The sequence below is a fragment of the Saimiri boliviensis genome, chromosome 11 (genome assembly GCF_048565385.1).
Source record: "Saimiri boliviensis isolate mSaiBol1 chromosome 11, mSaiBol1.pri, whole genome shotgun sequence".
NCBI classification, from domain to species: domain Eukaryota; kingdom Metazoa; phylum Chordata; class Mammalia; order Primates; family Cebidae; genus Saimiri; species Saimiri boliviensis.
In genome coordinates, this window is record NC_133459.1 from 52,202,713 (window position 1) to 52,219,214 (window position 16,502).

The following is a 16,502-nucleotide window of genomic DNA, read 5'->3' on the forward strand; positions in this document are numbered from 1 at the left end:
AGGAATCCTTCCTTCTCTCTTCTCTGCAGCCTGAGCTCCTATAAAACAACTGGGAAGCTAGTTAGAGATCCTACTGAGATATTTTAGATATGAAAACAAAATCTAATCTTGCTCGTGTTTGTTCTCAAGTCACCTGCCACCAGGTGTCCAGAAAAGAAAAAAAAGGTAAGCCTTCTGGCTGTGGTCAGTCCTGGGTCAGCAGCTGCCACCCCCAGACTCCTTCTGAGACCACAGGAGGCAGAAGTAGGGAGGAAAGGGAAGAAGAGAGGTCAGGGGAGCCTTCTACCCCAAGCTGTTTCCACTTTTTATATTTACCCAAATCCCTTAATTAGCCTCCTCAGAAAGACTCCCAATTAGGCTAATCCTGCCACCGAGCTTTCCCATCAATGCTCCCAGGAAGTCCGAGGAAGGCCGAGGGAACACCCCAGGCCCTGATGCAGAAGTCTACCAGGCTAGCCCTGGCTGGCCATCTGCTGTCCCCGCACATCCCACCAGAGCAGCTTCGGGAAAGGCTTTGGAATCACAAAGACTGGATTCTGCTGCCATTCCCTACGGGCAGTGACCTTGAAAAGTACCTCAGTTTATCTTTAATAATGACAATAACATTAGCTAATGTACTCTGGAGCACACCTAAGGGATAAATACTATTATTATGCCCATTTTACAGGTGGCCAAGGAACCAATGCTTAGCGAGGTTAAGTAACTTGCCCAGTGTCACAAATAGTGAATGGCAGAGCGGGGACCTGGAAGCTTCCTACAAACTGCAGTCAGCATTCTTAAACCCATACCATTCTGACCCCTTCAAGATGGGAACGGCCTCGGAATTGTTAGGCTGATGGACTGGTCTCGGTAGAAAAGCACTTACATGACAGAGTCTGGGCACACAGTAGGTGCTCAAAAAAGATGTTTTCTTTTCCCTTTCCTCTTTCCTAGATGGTTAGAGGAAGAGGGGCTCTTTCTGTCCTTCTTCAGACCTCTATGCAGCATAGGTCCCTAGCTGGGAAGTGGTGACAAACAGTCCCATCCCAGCAAAGGGACTGCCTGCCACCTTCAGTATTTCTGCAACCAGCTGAGAGGGTGACTCCACCTTCAAGGCCCCACCAGGGACTGCTTCCTTCTCTCTGAACCTGGCCTTTCAAAGGGGCTTTCATTTATCGGCCTTTAATGTCTCACATGATTTAATCAGAAACACGTGCCTTGTAAATATCATCTGTCATGTTCCATTAGGTTCACAGGGAAAAGTACAAGTCAATAAACAAAGGTTGTAGCATAAATCTACCTTGAACACATAATACCTCAAATAAGAAAATCAAAACATGTGTGGCCTCTGACCCACAGAGTTTCATGAGCAGGAACTTGGGGTATAGTCAGAAACATTTCTAAATGTTCATAATTAATAGGGAAGCTGGGGCTGGTCCATTTGCATGGTGCATGAAAAGCCCTTCAACAAAAGAATCCGCCTCACTAGCACCTGTCAAATCACAAAGTGCTCCTAGCTGGATCAAAACCTAGATTTCTCCCCTGCAGAAAGACCTCTAGAGCCCCAGAAGCTTCTTTTTTTTTTTTTGAAAAAAAAAAGAAAAGGGCATCCCCCACCGCTTTTCCTCATATGGGAGATGCAGAAAAGGATAATACGATAAAAGCCCTCCCCCTTCCTTCCAGGCCTCCTTCCCTGGCACCTTCCCAGGCTGTTTGGAAGATCTGAAATGGAGATGGGGGAGGGGGAGAAAGAAGATGAGGATGAGGTATGAGAAGTCACACAATGTAGATTCAGGTCCCGGCTGCCATTTAGAACCACGAGGCTGCTGTCTGTGGCTTGTCTGATCCTTATCTAATAGGAAAGCAGTTAACAACAACATGTTCTGTTGCAGGATTCCTGCTATTAAAGAAATCAAAACACACCTGGCGCGGTGGCTCATGCCTGTAATCCCAGCACTTTGGGAGGCCGATGCGGGTGGATCACAAGGTCAGGAGTTCAACACCAACCTGACCAATATGGTGGATCTCTGTCGTAACTGAAAATACAAAAATTAGCCAGGCGTGGTGATGGGCGCCTGTAGCCCGAGCTACTTGGGAGGCTGAGGCAGGAAAATCACTTGAACCCAGGAGGTGGAGGTTGCAGTAGCTGAGATTGCACCACTGCACTCCAGCCTGGGCAACAAAGTGAGAATCCATCAAAAAGAAAAAAAGAAAGAGAAAGAAAAAGAAGGGGGGAAGGAAGGAAGGAAGGAAGGGAAGGAAAAGAAATTAAAACCATTTATTGATTTTTTCCCCCCAAAAGGAAATGAAAGTAGGCATTTACGATCTTATTTTTTGTACAGATGGGGTCTCACTATGTTGCCCAGGCTGGTCTCAAACTCTTGAGCTCAAGGGATCCTCTCACCTCAGCCTCTCAAAGTGCTGGGATTACATGTGTGAGCTACCATGTCTAGCCACCATATTCATCTTAAATGAGGCACTGGACAAAGATGAGGCTCGTGTACCCCCTAGTGTGTGCCCCGCCCCAGGCTGGTGCTTTCAGACATGCAAAGCCACCCAAACTGGTGAAGCTCTCCCCAGAGCCCTGAAAGGAAAGCAAAGCTAAAGGCAGCTTGACACAGTGCACTCAGTTTTCTCATTGGCTAAGTGGGGGTAGTACTTATTCCCTGATAGGATTGTCACAAGGATTATTACTCAAAATAGTATTAATATATTCAAGAATGCCCATGAAATATAATATTAATATGTCTCCTCTTTTAATTAAATTCCTGATCTCAGAGTCATGGTCAAGATTCTGCAACTCATCTATTCCAACCCCTTCACATCGGCCGGGCGCAGTGGCTCAAGCCTGTAATCCCAGCACTTTGGGAGGCCGAGGCGGGTGGATCACGAGGTCAAGAGATTGAGACCATCCTGGTCAACATGGTGAAACCCCGTCTCTACTAAAAATACAAAACATTAGCTGGGCATGGTGGCGTGTGCCTGTAATCCCAACTACTCAGGAGGTTGAGGCAGGAGAATTGCCTGAACCCAGGAGGCGGAGGTTGCGGTGAGCCGAGACCGCGCCATTGCACTCCAGCCTGGGTAACAAGAGAGAAACTCCGTCTCAAAAAAAAAAAAAAAAAAAAAAAAAAAAAAAAAAAAAATGTACTTGGTAACTTAAATACTATGATGTAAATACACATATACACTTGTTGATGGTGTGAAGGTGAACAAGTTGATGGGTAAGTTGTTTAACCTGGCGGTTAAATGGCTTCCTGGCTGGTTACACAGATGGGTGGGTGGGTTGGGCAGCTGGGAACATGAATGGGTAAATGGGCATCTGGACAAGGAGGTATACAGATGGAAGGGAAAGACTTGTTCGTATTTACTCTTCGATCTGATTCATTTTTAAAGGAAAGGTCAAGGTGTTGATAGGCTCTCCTTAATGTTAGTGACAGAAAGCCACGCCCACTTCCATGAACCCACTGGAGGCAGTTCTGATTCACCTCTGCATAGGCGAAGGTCTGCTGCTGAGTGACTGGGTGGATGGCGATATGGATGTTCACATGAAGACGAGTGGACAGCTGGATAGGTGAAAGCCTTACTGTTGGGAGACTGTTGGGGGACAGGTGCAAAGGAACATGGGAGTCTCCATAGATGTACAGGACGGGAGAGAGGCACTTGCACAGAACAGGTGGGGTAAAGTACGAGTCACCAGAGACCTTTGCCCACATCACAATTTCCCTGAGGTTGCATGCTGCCCACACACTGACAGTCCACCAGCTGCAAACCCCAGCTGGGACTGCCCATTCAGCTTGGAAGAGGGGCCCCTTCTTTCTGAAGCCCCAAAGAATACAGGGTGCTGCCCTAGGCTCTCCCAAGCCTCCTAGACACCACCCATCTCCATCTCTGTGGGGCTTTCCGAATCATTCTTGACCTGGAGGCATCCCCTTCTAGATTGTAATGAAATAAGCAGCCCATGGCCTTTCACATTTCACACCTAGGAGTTGGGCACAGCTGCAGGGCCACAGAGTGGAGTCCTGGGGGCTGTGCGATATGATGGTCCTGGTCAGACGTGCCACGTCCTCTCATGTGCTTTATCCTATTTCATCTTTACAATAAGCCTGAGAGGCAGGTGGTCTTAGACAGATGAAGAATTCAGCTCAAAGAGGTGAAGGGACTTGCCCAAGGTCACGCAGTGAGAAGGCCAGTCGTGCTGACTCCAAATCATAAACCCTGTTGCTTATAAATTCCTCCGAGGCTCTGTATCATTCTTCATGGAGACAATGGCAACTACTTCACAAGGAGGATGAGAGATTTTCAACAAGAAGGGCTTAGAATGGTCAGTCCTACCCCTCTGGCTGCAGGGGCTGGAGAACCCCTGGGAAGCGCCTCTCGAGTGCCTCCTGCAGGCTCCCTGGCCCCAGGTGGCTGTGAAGCTCCAACACAGGGCCTGTCACGCTCCTGCAAATGCAGTGCCTCCTGCAGACCCCCAGCACATGTGGGAAGCCAGTGCCAGGCACCCTCCCACGCATGTGAATGTTCCTAAACAGAGTAATTAGAGTGGTGTTTAGGTAACTTTTACACAGCCCCCCTAATCAGAATCACATGTGGGAAAGAGTCCGCGATGGTGGCCACGCTGAAGGGGATGACCAGCCCCTCCCCAAACACAACTGCCACCCCTCTGCCTTCCTGAAGTTTCTCCGACTACACGCGTCACTCATATCCTATCATGGGCCAAAAGGAAAACGCTGGTGGGTCCAAGGCCAAGCCACCCACTAGCATCTCTACAGTCACAGCACGGCATACCCAAAGACAGACACAGAGTGGACCTTCGAGACCCTCTACCAGAACTGCCGTGTAAACCCCACAGAGGAGGAAACTCAGGAAGGAACGTGATCACCACACCTGTGTGCTCTTCCTAGAACCCAGGCTTAACCATGTCCTTCCCGTGCGTGGAAGCCTCTATCATTACACAGGGTGTACATGTTTCAGAACATCACAATGGACCCCATCGATATGTACAATCATTATATGTCAACTAAAAACAAAAGAAAAAAGTAAGGTAAAACTTAAAATGTAAATAGATAAATAAATAAATAAATAAAAGCCTCTGTGGCTTCCTACTACCTCCACGTTCAAGCTGACCTGTGTCAGCTTCTCCTCCAAGTGGGGAGAGCCCAGCAAGGTACTCAGGCCCCAGAATCTGCCAAGCTAAGTCCAGAGCACAGCTCTTTCTTTTATTAGTCCTTAAGCAAGTGACTTCGCCTCTCTGAGCCTTAGTCTTCTGTCTTTTAAATGGAGATCACAATAGGGGAATGAACTGTTTCATTTGTCCAGTGGAAATCACTTGGTTCAGTGTGTGGCCTGCAGCATAACCTTCCAAAGTAGTCATTGTTATCATGAACTCTTTCCCAAAAGAGCACTTGCTGTGGAGTCACGGAGCCATGAGTTTGGGGTCCAGTCCCTAATCTGACTTGCTGTGTGGCCGTAAGGAAGTCACCTGGGATATCTGGGCTTTAGTTTCCCATTCATCTAATGGGAAGGCAGGGCCTGATGATCCCTACGGCCTCCTCTGGCATGGCAGCCTGTGAGTCTATGAGTCTGACAGGTTCTGGAAGGACACTGCCCCAGCTCTGTTCTCATCCTTAGGCAGTCATTCAAGGCCCAGCACAATTTCAGTCCACTCTTCTTTTCTGGCCCATTCTGGCCACTTGCAGCCATTATTTGATTTGAATACAACTTTCATTCTGGCCCATCTCTGCTCTGGCAACACCAAGTTCCTCCCTACTGCCCAACACGCCAGCTCTTTCCCTTTGACCAGGCCCTTGTACAGACAGTCTTTACCTAAAGCAGTGCTTCTCAAGCTTCGATATGCACATGATTCACCCAGAGACCTTGTGAAAATCGGATTCTAATGCAGTAGGTCTGGAGTTGAGGCTGAGATTCTGAATTTCTAAGAAACTCTCAGGCTATGCCAATGCTGCTGGTCCACAAACCACACACCAAATAGCAAAGACCCAGAAAGCTTTCCTCCCTGCTCACCATCTAGTGAAGGGCTTCCTCATCAGTCAAAGCCTGGCTCCAGCAACCTGTTGCTGAGAAGACTGAATCTGCAGGTGACTCATAAAGGCCCTGCAGGTCTCCTGTGTGTACAGCTGGTAATACCTGTGCAGCTCTGGTCATAACAAGCAGGCTCCAAGTCCATATCCTTATCAAGAACCCTTTGAAGGCAGGGCCCAGCACAGGACTTGGCCCGGCACAGGACTCTGTGGGAGGATTGCTTGGGCCTAGGAGATTGAGGCTGCAGTGAGCTATGATTACACCAGTGCAACTCCCACCTGGGTTGGGAGCAAGACCCTACCTTGAAGAAAGAGAGAAAGCCACACCAGAGAGCAAAAGAGCAGTAAAGGAAAGAGATGAAGGAGAAAAGACCGTTAAAAAACAGGGTGGGGACAGCTCCTAAGATGGTAGCTAACTTGCCCTGAAAGCCATTAGCTAATCCAGAGAGTGCAGACAGCCTCCCACAGGAGGCTCACTTGCTCCTTCTGAAGCCTCCTGAGGGCCTCACCGGCCACCTGTACCCCAGCTTTGGGGTGTGTGGCTGGACAGAGCAATTTCTAACACCTTTTCCCCATTTCCCTCCACTTTCTCCAACCTCCCTCCCCATTCTGCGCCAAGTAACAAAGTGGAAAAAGATACGAAAGAAACTGGAAACAGCAATTTGGGTTTTATTGTTAGAAACACAAACAAGGTCCAAAGTTAGCAGGAGACTGGGCTCAGCCTAAGAAAACAGAGGCACCACAAGCTCCAAGAACCACCAGCAAGTCATTCATCTGAGTCTCAGCTCCGTCAGCTGCAAAATTACCAGAAGCCTCACAAGAGTGTTGAAAAGATTAAATGAGCTACATAAACAGGAGAACAGTACCTGATTATAGCTCAGGGGTGATCCATAAACGGTCATTGCATTTCAACTGCAGAATGAGTTACCCTTTTACTGGAGTTTTGTTTTTTTTTTAAAAAGTACTTTTTACCCAGTATCTCACCTGAGGCTGGCAGGAGCTGGGACATGGATTATCATCCCCATTTCACAGAAGAGAAAACTGAGAGATCTTCCATAGCCCGCCTGGTCCTCAAGACAGTGTGAAAATTCCGATCCATGATAGTCTAACTCTTGGCATCCCCATCTTTTCCACTGTACCAGCTAAGGGCAGCAACAAAACTAAGGCTCACATGAGATTAACAAGAAGTGCATTTTTTCCTACAAATAGTAACTAAGCCTCTTTTTTTTTTTTTTTTGCTTTTTGCTTTTATTCCTCCTCTTTTAGACCAAGCCTATTCAGAGGCTGTGCCAGGCCTCGTACTGAGATGAGATGAATGAAGCGTGGCGCTGCTCCTTGGGGATATGGACACCCAGTAGGACAGGGCAGCAGGATGTGCCACCCACTTGGATTCAGGGCCTCCTGTGCAGCATACACTGCTTTAGGCCCTGGCAAGGCCCTGCTTCCCAAGGACTTTTCCTTCTTCAACTCTTCACTCTTTTCTTAAATTTATTTTTATTTATGTATTTATTTATTTGAGACAGAGTCTCACTCTGGAGCACAATGGTGCAATCATGCCTCACTGCAGCCTTGACCTCCCACACTCAAGCAATCCTCCTGCCTCAGCCTCCCAAGTAGTTGAGACTACAGGCACATGCCACCCCGCCTGGTTAATTTTTTTTTTCATCTTTTGTAGCAACAAGGTTTCACTATGTTGCCCAGGCTGGTCTCAAACTCCTGGGCTCAAGCAATCTGCCCACCTCAGTCTCCCACAGTGCTGGAATTACAGGTGCAAGCCACCATGCCTGGCCAAGTCTTCATTCTTGGGAAAAATAACACAAAGAAACTGAGTGATCAGAGAAGACCCTCTGGGAGGTGATATTTAAGCAGAAAAGTCCAGAGTCCAGCAGGGAACAAGCCATGCAAAGGCCTTAACGAGGGGATGAGCTCCCTGTGCCCATGGAAAGGTCAGTGTGGCTCAAGTGTAGCAAGGGAGACAGGGTCCTGTGAAGGACAAGCAGGGACACTGCATTTGGCTCAGAGGCCAGGGCAGAAGAGAGGGCAGAAAGAGGACTTTCAACAAAGACACTGTCAAATGACTGGCATCTTAAGTCGCATTTACAGAAGCTGCTGGGTACAGCACACAGAGAGGCAAGGGTGGCAGCCGCGAGACCAATGAGGAAACTCCTGTGACCACTCAGACCAGGCAATGTGCACAGGTTTGGGACTGAGGTGGGGACGCCGGCAGCAGGCAGCGAGAAGGAGCTGCTGGTGCAGGGAGACAGCCAGGGCCCACCAGGAATGGTCACTGTGCCTGATGTTACTGAGGGCACAAGTGAGCTGGATGCAGACAGGGTGACCAGGTCTGGCCCCATGGAGGCCATGGAGGATCTGGCAAGAGCAGTCAGTGGACTGAGGAGGACAGAGAATGGGAAGTGAAGGAAGAAGGGCTGCAAACAGAAGTGGAGAACCAGGCAGTGGCAGGAGGGGGTGACATGCAGGAAGGCATGGTGGCTTTGCTTTTTGAGCCGGCAGGTCCTGGAGCACAGCTGTAGGGCAGCAGGAATGACCCCTGGAGAAGGCGAGAGTCGAACTGCAGTGGAGGTCACTGTAGAAGCACAGCCTCCAATGAAGAGGGAGGGTGGATGCAAAGAGCCTGGGATGGTTTGGCTGTTGATAAAGGAGGGAAGTTGCTGGCTCCGCAGAGGAGGGGGAGGCAGGGCTTGGAGAGCATTCGCCAGAGCTCAGAACTCCCAGATACAGACTGGGTTCTTTTGGGGTGCTGTGTCTCCTCTAGGACCATTTGACAGATAGCTACAGGAGGTTCATCTTAACCAGGCTAGAGGACCAACAGTGAAAACAACAGCGGGAAGGGAGGCAGGAGGTGGAGGGTGTTTGAGGAGGTGTGAATACAATGAACACTAAGCTGGGCAAGGAAGGCAGTGAGGACACACAGGTGATCACTCAGGGAAAGGGGAGGGTCAGTAGATCTGACATCCTTGTAAGGCTGGAGAGTCGTCACCACCATGTGAGGAAAACCCCCAAATTGAAAGAAGGCCAAACAATCAACAGGTAGAACTCAAATGAACTGAATGGAAAACAGGAACACAGGGAACAAGGAAAAAGACGGTTTAAAATCCTAAAAATCTCCTCAGAGAGGTATGGTAAGATACTGCATCCATAAATGGAGACAGAATGCATAAAAGTGCTTTTGCAAACTAAAAATAACCAAAATAAAAAAGAAAATGGGGAAAAGAGTCAAAGAAACTCTCCAAAAACAGATCAAAAAGACAGAGCGCTAGGTATTATAAAAACATAAGAAATGTAGAGGATCAACACAGAAAACCAAACCAGCAATGGATTTCTAGAAAGCAGCAGTAGAGAAATTGTATGAAAACAAATTTCAAAGAATTAGTACTCTGTCTAGAACTGAAGGTCATGAGTCTCCGGAAACAGTGGGCCCACCAAGTATCCAGTCCAATGAATGGGAAAACCCCCACATCAATAGAAAATTACAGAACACCAGAGATAGAAAGAAAATTCATAAATCATCTAGAAAATTGATGGGGTAGAGTGGGGAAAATGCAGAATCTAGACCAAATATCAGAAATTCGCATGGCACTGGACTTCTCAACAGCAATGTGGGAAGCCAGAAGACAACGGGATTTTCACTTCAAAATTCTTAACAGGATCCATCTGATGCTAGACGGCCCGAGTTCAAATCCTAGGCCTGCCACTTACCAGCTATGATCACAGCCAAGGTATTTACCTCACTAGGTCTCAGTTTCCTCATCGATAAAACGGGCATAATGATAATCTCTATCATTTATTTGATGTGAGGATGAATTAATCTATCTAAAGCAGTGAGGACAGTGCCTGGCATGTGGTAAGCATTTAAAGGTTCGCTCTTATTAAAATAAGCCAGCCACACTATCCATCAGCAATGAGAGAGCTTCAGACATACATACCTACTCACCTTTCTCACCAAGCCATTGCAGGATACGCTCCAGCAACTTATGGGGTTAAACCAAGAAAAAGGAAAAGACAACGCAAAGAACATTTCCCCTTTCAGGAGGTGCCCAGCATCTGAACACACTTATTTTACCAGGAAAAGTACTCACCTTATAAGGCAAAACCCCCACTTCACCCAACACACACACTCTCACTGAAAATGTCAGATCCTGCAGATCCTCTGTCTCTGCTTAAATGTCACCCTATCCTGACTGCACTGTAACCCAGCAGGCATCCATTGCCCTTCCCTGCCTTCTCTCCATAGTCTGCATAGCCTGTGCCATCACTTAGTAAACTTTAGATTTAACTTGTTTACTTGATTATGGTGTCTCCCTACTCTTGAATGTAAGCTTCAAGAGGGCAGACATGGCCAGACGCGGTAGCTCACACCTATAATCCCAACACTTTGGGAGGCCAAGGTGGGTGGATCATGAGGTCAAGAGATCGAGACCATCCTGGTCAACAGGTGAAACCCAGTCTCTACTAAAAATACAAAAATTAGCTGGGCATGGTGGCACGTGCCTGTAATCCCAGCTGCTCAGGAGGCTGAGGCAGAAGAATTGCCTGAACCCAGGAGGCGGAGGTTGCAGTGAGCCGAGATCGTGCCATTGCACTCCAGCCTGGGTAACAAGAACAAAACTCCGTCTCAAAAAAAAAAAAAAAAAAGAGTGTAGACATTTTTGCCTAGTTGCTTATCTTCCCAGCATCTAAAAGAGTGCCTAGCTCATAACAGGTGCTTAACAAAAATTTAAGAAAAAAAAGTTGCTTTCTAAGCCTCCCATGCAGCCAAGGTACAGGCACATGATGTAGGCTCTGCCAATGCGAAGCATCCACCCAGACCATGATTCCAGAGATATGGCTCCCGTCCACTCTGGAAAAGGTGACAACAGAGAAGTCAGCAACTACCCCCACTACAGCAGCAATGCAAGCTGTGCCCCGGAGCCCAGCGGCATTTTCACAGGACAGCCCTGTGGTGGGATTTGGGATAAGGTTCTTGGCTATGCAGTTTCCAAGCCTGGTTCTCCAGTCTTACAGGAAATTCTGAGAGCCACTCAGCATCGTTTTAATAAAATCTCTTCTCTGCCTAAATCAGTCAGTTTGTGATATATAGTAAACCAGAATTCGGCGGACACAGGAGAGTTTTGATGAGAAGCCACAGTAGGTCTGCAGGGCGTAGATGTGCACTCCAAACGGGTTTGCACTGCGGGAAAGATGAAACTGAGAGAAACTAAGAGATAATTCACAGGAATTTGACAGACCAATGAAATATCTCGGGGGAAATGGTAACAGCCCCATATAAAATATAAAATATAAAACTAAGTAAACTAAGTAAACGAAAAAATATAACCTCACGAAAACAAAAGGTTGTACTAGAAACGAAAAGTTCTGATGGTACACGACTTGATTTGGTATCCTGTTCCAAACATTACCACCATGCTGAAAAAGTAAGACTCCAGAGGGTGCTATAGAAACAGCTTTACCATCCCCAGCCCAGGCCACTACCACTGTCCCTTCTAAAACTCCATCTGCAGCCTTGTTCCCCATCCCCGCCCCTACTCCTATGAAGTCTGTGGAAGTCTGGAAGTTCCCTTAACTCTGTGGATCACTCCTAGATCATAAACAATCGTCCAGGCTCTTTTTAGTCCCAAAAACAGTATCATCTTAGTAATTAAGATGTCCTGACGGCAGGGCATGGTGGCTCACACCTGTAATCCCAGCACTTTGGAGGCTGAGGCAGGTGGATCATGAGGTCAGGAGATTGAGACCATCTTGGTCAACATGGTGAAACCCCGTCTCTACTAAAATTACAGAAAATAGCTGGGTATGGTGGTTCATGCCTGTAATCCCAGCTACTCAGGAGGCTGAGGCAGGAGAATCACTTGGACACAGGAGGTGGAGGTTGCAGTGAGCCAAGATCACACCACTGTACTCCACCCCAGGCAACAGAGCAAGACTCTATCTCAAAAAAAAAAAAAAAAAAAAAAAAAAAAGATGTCTTGTCCAGATTAACAATCTCAACTCTGACCTTTACAAACAGTCAAAATTCCCTGCCCTCGGGCCTGCCAGGGTCAATGTCTCAGACCCCTGACCCTGTCCACTGGAGCACTTTGGACTTGCATGCTTAGTGCCCACTGTGTTCCCCGGCCACTTCTATGGGGTCCCAGGGAGCTCCCCTGGTTGGCAGGCACCCTCATACATCCTGTGGGACACTTCCAGCTTCTCACCTCTACCTGGCAAGAAGCTCTCTTGGGCAGGATCCGTTTGAAAACAACCACTTCACGGGTCCCTTGAACACAGCCTCTGCCCCATCATTAGCAGAAACAGTGCAGCCATCTCTCCTCTCTCTGCCACTAGGCAGAGGCTCCAACCACAGCCTTTTGTGTTCCATATTTCCAGGCATGGATCAAATGCATCACCGCCTAGCTTCCAGGGCTGTGCTCAGTTCTCTGAGCGATCCTCTTAGAGCACTTCTCTCTTGAGTTGAGGTAAGGAAAAAGTGTCCCTTCCCTGCCCACCTGGCATGGGAGAAGAAAACATCACAGCTTCTCAACAATTCTCTCTGAAGAAATCCTCCCTGTAAGCTCTTCCACCTCAACCCTTTCCTATCCTCAAAGCATATGCCAGGTAAGGATCTCAAAATCAGAGTTGAGTTTACGCACCTGAAGTCCTGCTTTGGAATGCAGTGGCCATTGCCTACTGTTAATATCCATTGTCTTAGGACTTGGCCAGACCCACAATGCCTACATTAATACCACATAGTCCCAGTGGGACACTGCTTTACCCCAAGAATTGTGATGCAGCTGGAGCAGGAGGAAGGAGGGAGAGGTAATGCAAGTAAGATAGGGATGGAGTAGGAGTCGAAGAAAATGAAATCTTCTATGGAGAAAGGAGGATGCTCAGACATTGCTTGTGGGAATGCAGGACAGCCATTATGGAAAACGGTATAGGCCAGGCACGGTGGCTCATGCCTGTAATCCCAGCACTTTGGGAGGCTAAGGCGGGTAGATCACCTGAGGTCAGGAGTTTGAGACTAGCCTGACTAACATAGTGAAACCTCTTCTCTACTAAAAATCCAAAAAAAATTAGCCTGGCATGGGGTGGGCGCCTATAATCCCAGCTACTTAGGAGGCTGAGGCAGGAGAATCACTTGAACCCAGGTTGCAGTGAGCCATTGCAGTCCAGCCTGGGCAACAAGAGCTAGACTCCATATCAAAAAAAAAAAAAAAAAGTATAGTGGTTCCTCAAAAAATTAAAATTAGAGCTACTCTATGATCCAGCAATCCCATTGCTGTGCAAAAATCCAAAAGAATGGAAATCAGTATATCTGAAGCTGGGCACAGTGGCTCACGCCTGTAATCCCAGCACTTTGGGAGGCTGAGGCAGGCGGATCACCTGAGGTCAGGAGTTCGAGGCAAGACTGAACAACATGGTGAAACCCTGTTTCTACTAAAATTACGAAAATTAGCCGGTCGTGTCCCCGTGTGCCTATAGTCCCAGCTACTCAGGAGGCTGAGGAAGAACTGCTTAAATCCAGAAGGCAGAGGTTGCAGTGAGCCAAGATCATGCCACTGTACTCCAGCCTGGGCAACAGAGCAAGGCTCTGCCAAAAAAAAAAAAAAAAGGATATCTACATCACCATGCTTATTATACAGCACTATACCCAACAGCCAAGAAGGGATCGACCTAAGTGTCCATCAATAGACAAATGGATAGAGAAAATGTGGTATAAATACACAATAGAATATTATTCAGTCATAAAAAAGAATGAAATTCTGTCATTTGCATCAACATGGATGGAAATGCAGGTGGTTATGTTAAGTGAAACAAGCCAGACACAGAAAGAAAAATATTGTATATTCCCCATACTCATACGCGGGAGCTTAAAAAAGCTGTTCTCATGGAGGTAGAGTATAGAATGGTGGTTACCAGAAGCTGGAAAGGGTGAGGGGAAGAAAAGAAGAGAAGTTGTTTAATGGATACAAAAATACACAGAAGAATAAGATCTAGCATTTGGTAGTACAGTAAGGTGACTATAATTAATAGTAATAGTTCAAAATAGTTGGAGGAGAGGAACCGGAATGTTCCCAACATAAAAAGGGGGTGAATGTTTGGGATGATAGATGTCCTTGCCCCCTTCAATCATTACACACTGTATGCATGTATCGAAATACCACACCTGCTCCAAAAATATGTACTATTATATATCACTTTTTTTTTTTTAACTTGGATCACAGATGCTTTACGTAAAGGTCCATCTCAATTTACGTGTGGCAGCACAAAATAAAGCACCATATCGTGACACACCATTTCCATCGCAAGCGGTCGAATCCAACATCCAAAGCCCAGCGAGCAGCCAAACAGCACAACTTCCAGGCCTCCCGCTCGGACTCCAACAGGGTCAGCACGTCGCCCTCGCGCACGGGGCCTTTTACATGGCGGATGCTGGAGCGGCTCGTGTTGTCCATAAATTCCACGCGCACCTGCGTGCACTGAGAACGGGTCCTGCCCAGGACCTTGGTGACCCTGGCCAACTTGACAGGCTGCACACGGCTGGTATCCATGATGGCGGCTCAGCGGCGGTCTGGCGGAGCTATATATCATATTTTAAAAAGAAAAACGAGGTTCTGAGCCTTGGCAACATAGCGAAACTCCTTTGCTACAAAAAATACAAAATTATCTGTGCATGGTGGCGTGTGTCTGTGGTCCCAGCTACTCTAGAGGCTGAGATGGAAGGATCGCTTGAGCCCAGAAGATCTGGCTGCAGTGAGCCGAGATCACACCACTGCACTCCAACCTGGGTGACAGAGCAAGATCCCATCTCATAAAAAAAAAAAAGTTCTGGTACACAGTAGGTACTCTGTAAAAATATATTAAATGACTGAAAGAAACAAACAAAAATCACTTTTTGTAAAATAAATTTTTATTTATAAAATAAATTTTTTATAAAATAAATAAAAATCATTTATTGAATGGCTGAAAGGAAAAAAAAAAATCCTCATGTGTCATAATAGGAAACCAGTAACCAGTAAGTATACTTGATCTAGAAACAGGAGCAGAAATCTTATTTAGGGCAGCCTAATCCCGGCTCTAACGCTCACCAGCTGAACGACCCTTTCCTCCTCCACATTTGTTTCTTCATCTGCAAATCGGGGATAATAACAGCAACTCCTCCCTAAGGCTGCTGGGAGAACGAAGGTACCTGGAGCATGCCTGGACGGTAAAGGTGACAGAGTTACCTTCCACTGTTTTTATTTGTGTAACTGAGATGTACAGAAGAAAATGCCAGAAAAAAATGACTGAGGTGAAGACCAGGCTGTTGTGTTATCCAGATGCACACACCTGGTGGCCCCCTGGAGGTGGGCACCATAGCAGCCCTGGCCGAAGGCAGCTGCCTCTCCGGAGGGTGACAGTGGAGGAGGGGGGGCTCTCTCTAAAGCCTTATTTTATTAGGTGATTTTTAAAACTATGTTTGGCATTATTTTGCTAAAAATAAAAGTTTATTTTTAGAATGTTAATAAAACAAGCTCCCACAGTAGTAATAATAATAAATGATGGGACTTGGTGAATGACAAAAAGAAAGCAATGAAGGAAAAGACAAAAGAAAATCTTGGAAATATGACATAAAAATTCAATTTTTTATTGCAAAATCATCATAAAAATGTATTGACAGCAGACTCATAAAAATATTAGTAATATGATCAGCAAAGGCATTAACATCCTTAATGACAGCACTTTAAAAATCTCGATTTTAAAAATTTTATAAGTAAAATATTCAGATGCCCAACATAAACAACAATTTGCAAAAGAGGAGATAAGAACTCTGAATCAACACACAATATCTGTTTGATCATACTAATAATCAAACAAATGTATAATAATAACCAGATGTTATTTCCATCTTCAAACTGGGAAAATTTTGAAACACTGGTGAAGATACAGTGCTCTGAAACAGCAATGCCTGCAGCTGTGAAAATCAGTGTACCCTTCCCAAAGAGCTATGTGGTAATATGTGTTAAATGTTACCACCCTATAGCCTAGTAATTTCCACTTCTGGGAATCTATCCTTCAAAAATAATCAGAAACGCAAATGAAGATTGCTATATAAAGATATTCACTGCAGCATTAGCTTTACTGGGGGAAGCTGAAAATTCTGAACCATTATGCACATGCAAGTAACATATATACATATTTGTATTCACATAAACTATCTCTGAGAGGCCAGACAAAAGAGAGAAGACGAAGGCTCTCCCTGAGGACCCTTCTTGGACCTTCTAAATTTTGGACCACTTTAATGTATCACCTGTTCAAAACACTTCAAAAATTTTAATAAAACGTAATATGCAGGCCAGGTGTGGTGCCTCACTCCTATAATCCCAGCACTTTGGGAAGCCGAGGTGGGAGTATTGCTTGAGCCCAGGAATTCAAGACCAGCCTTGGCAACATAGTAAAAACCCGTCTCTATAAAAAAAATTAGCCAAGCGTAGTGGC

At 46.4% G+C, this 16,502-nt stretch overlaps 2 protein-coding genes across 3 annotated transcripts in view; both read right to left on the reverse strand.

Annotated features, from left to right (window-relative positions):
• GLIS1 (GLIS family zinc finger 1) overlaps window positions 1-16,502 on the reverse strand; it is a 242,227-nt gene that overhangs the window by 209,267 nt on the left and 16,458 nt on the right. The gene's annotated exons all lie outside the window — the stretch shown is intronic.
• LOC101032999 (small ribosomal subunit protein eS28-like) lies at window positions 3,265-15,661 on the reverse strand. Its single transcript, XM_074380853.1, has one exon. The coding sequence runs from the start codon at window positions 14,573-14,575 to the stop codon at window positions 14,276-14,278; it is 300 nt and encodes a 99-aa protein (XP_074236954.1). The 5' UTR covers window positions 14,576-15,661; the 3' UTR covers window positions 3,265-14,275.

Bases quoted from the DNA above. Each gene is read 5' to 3' on its own strand.
- LOC101032999 (XM_074380853.1), bottom strand. From the start codon at position 14,575: ATGGATACCAGCCGTGTGCAGCCTGTCAAGTTGGCCAGGGTCACCAAG.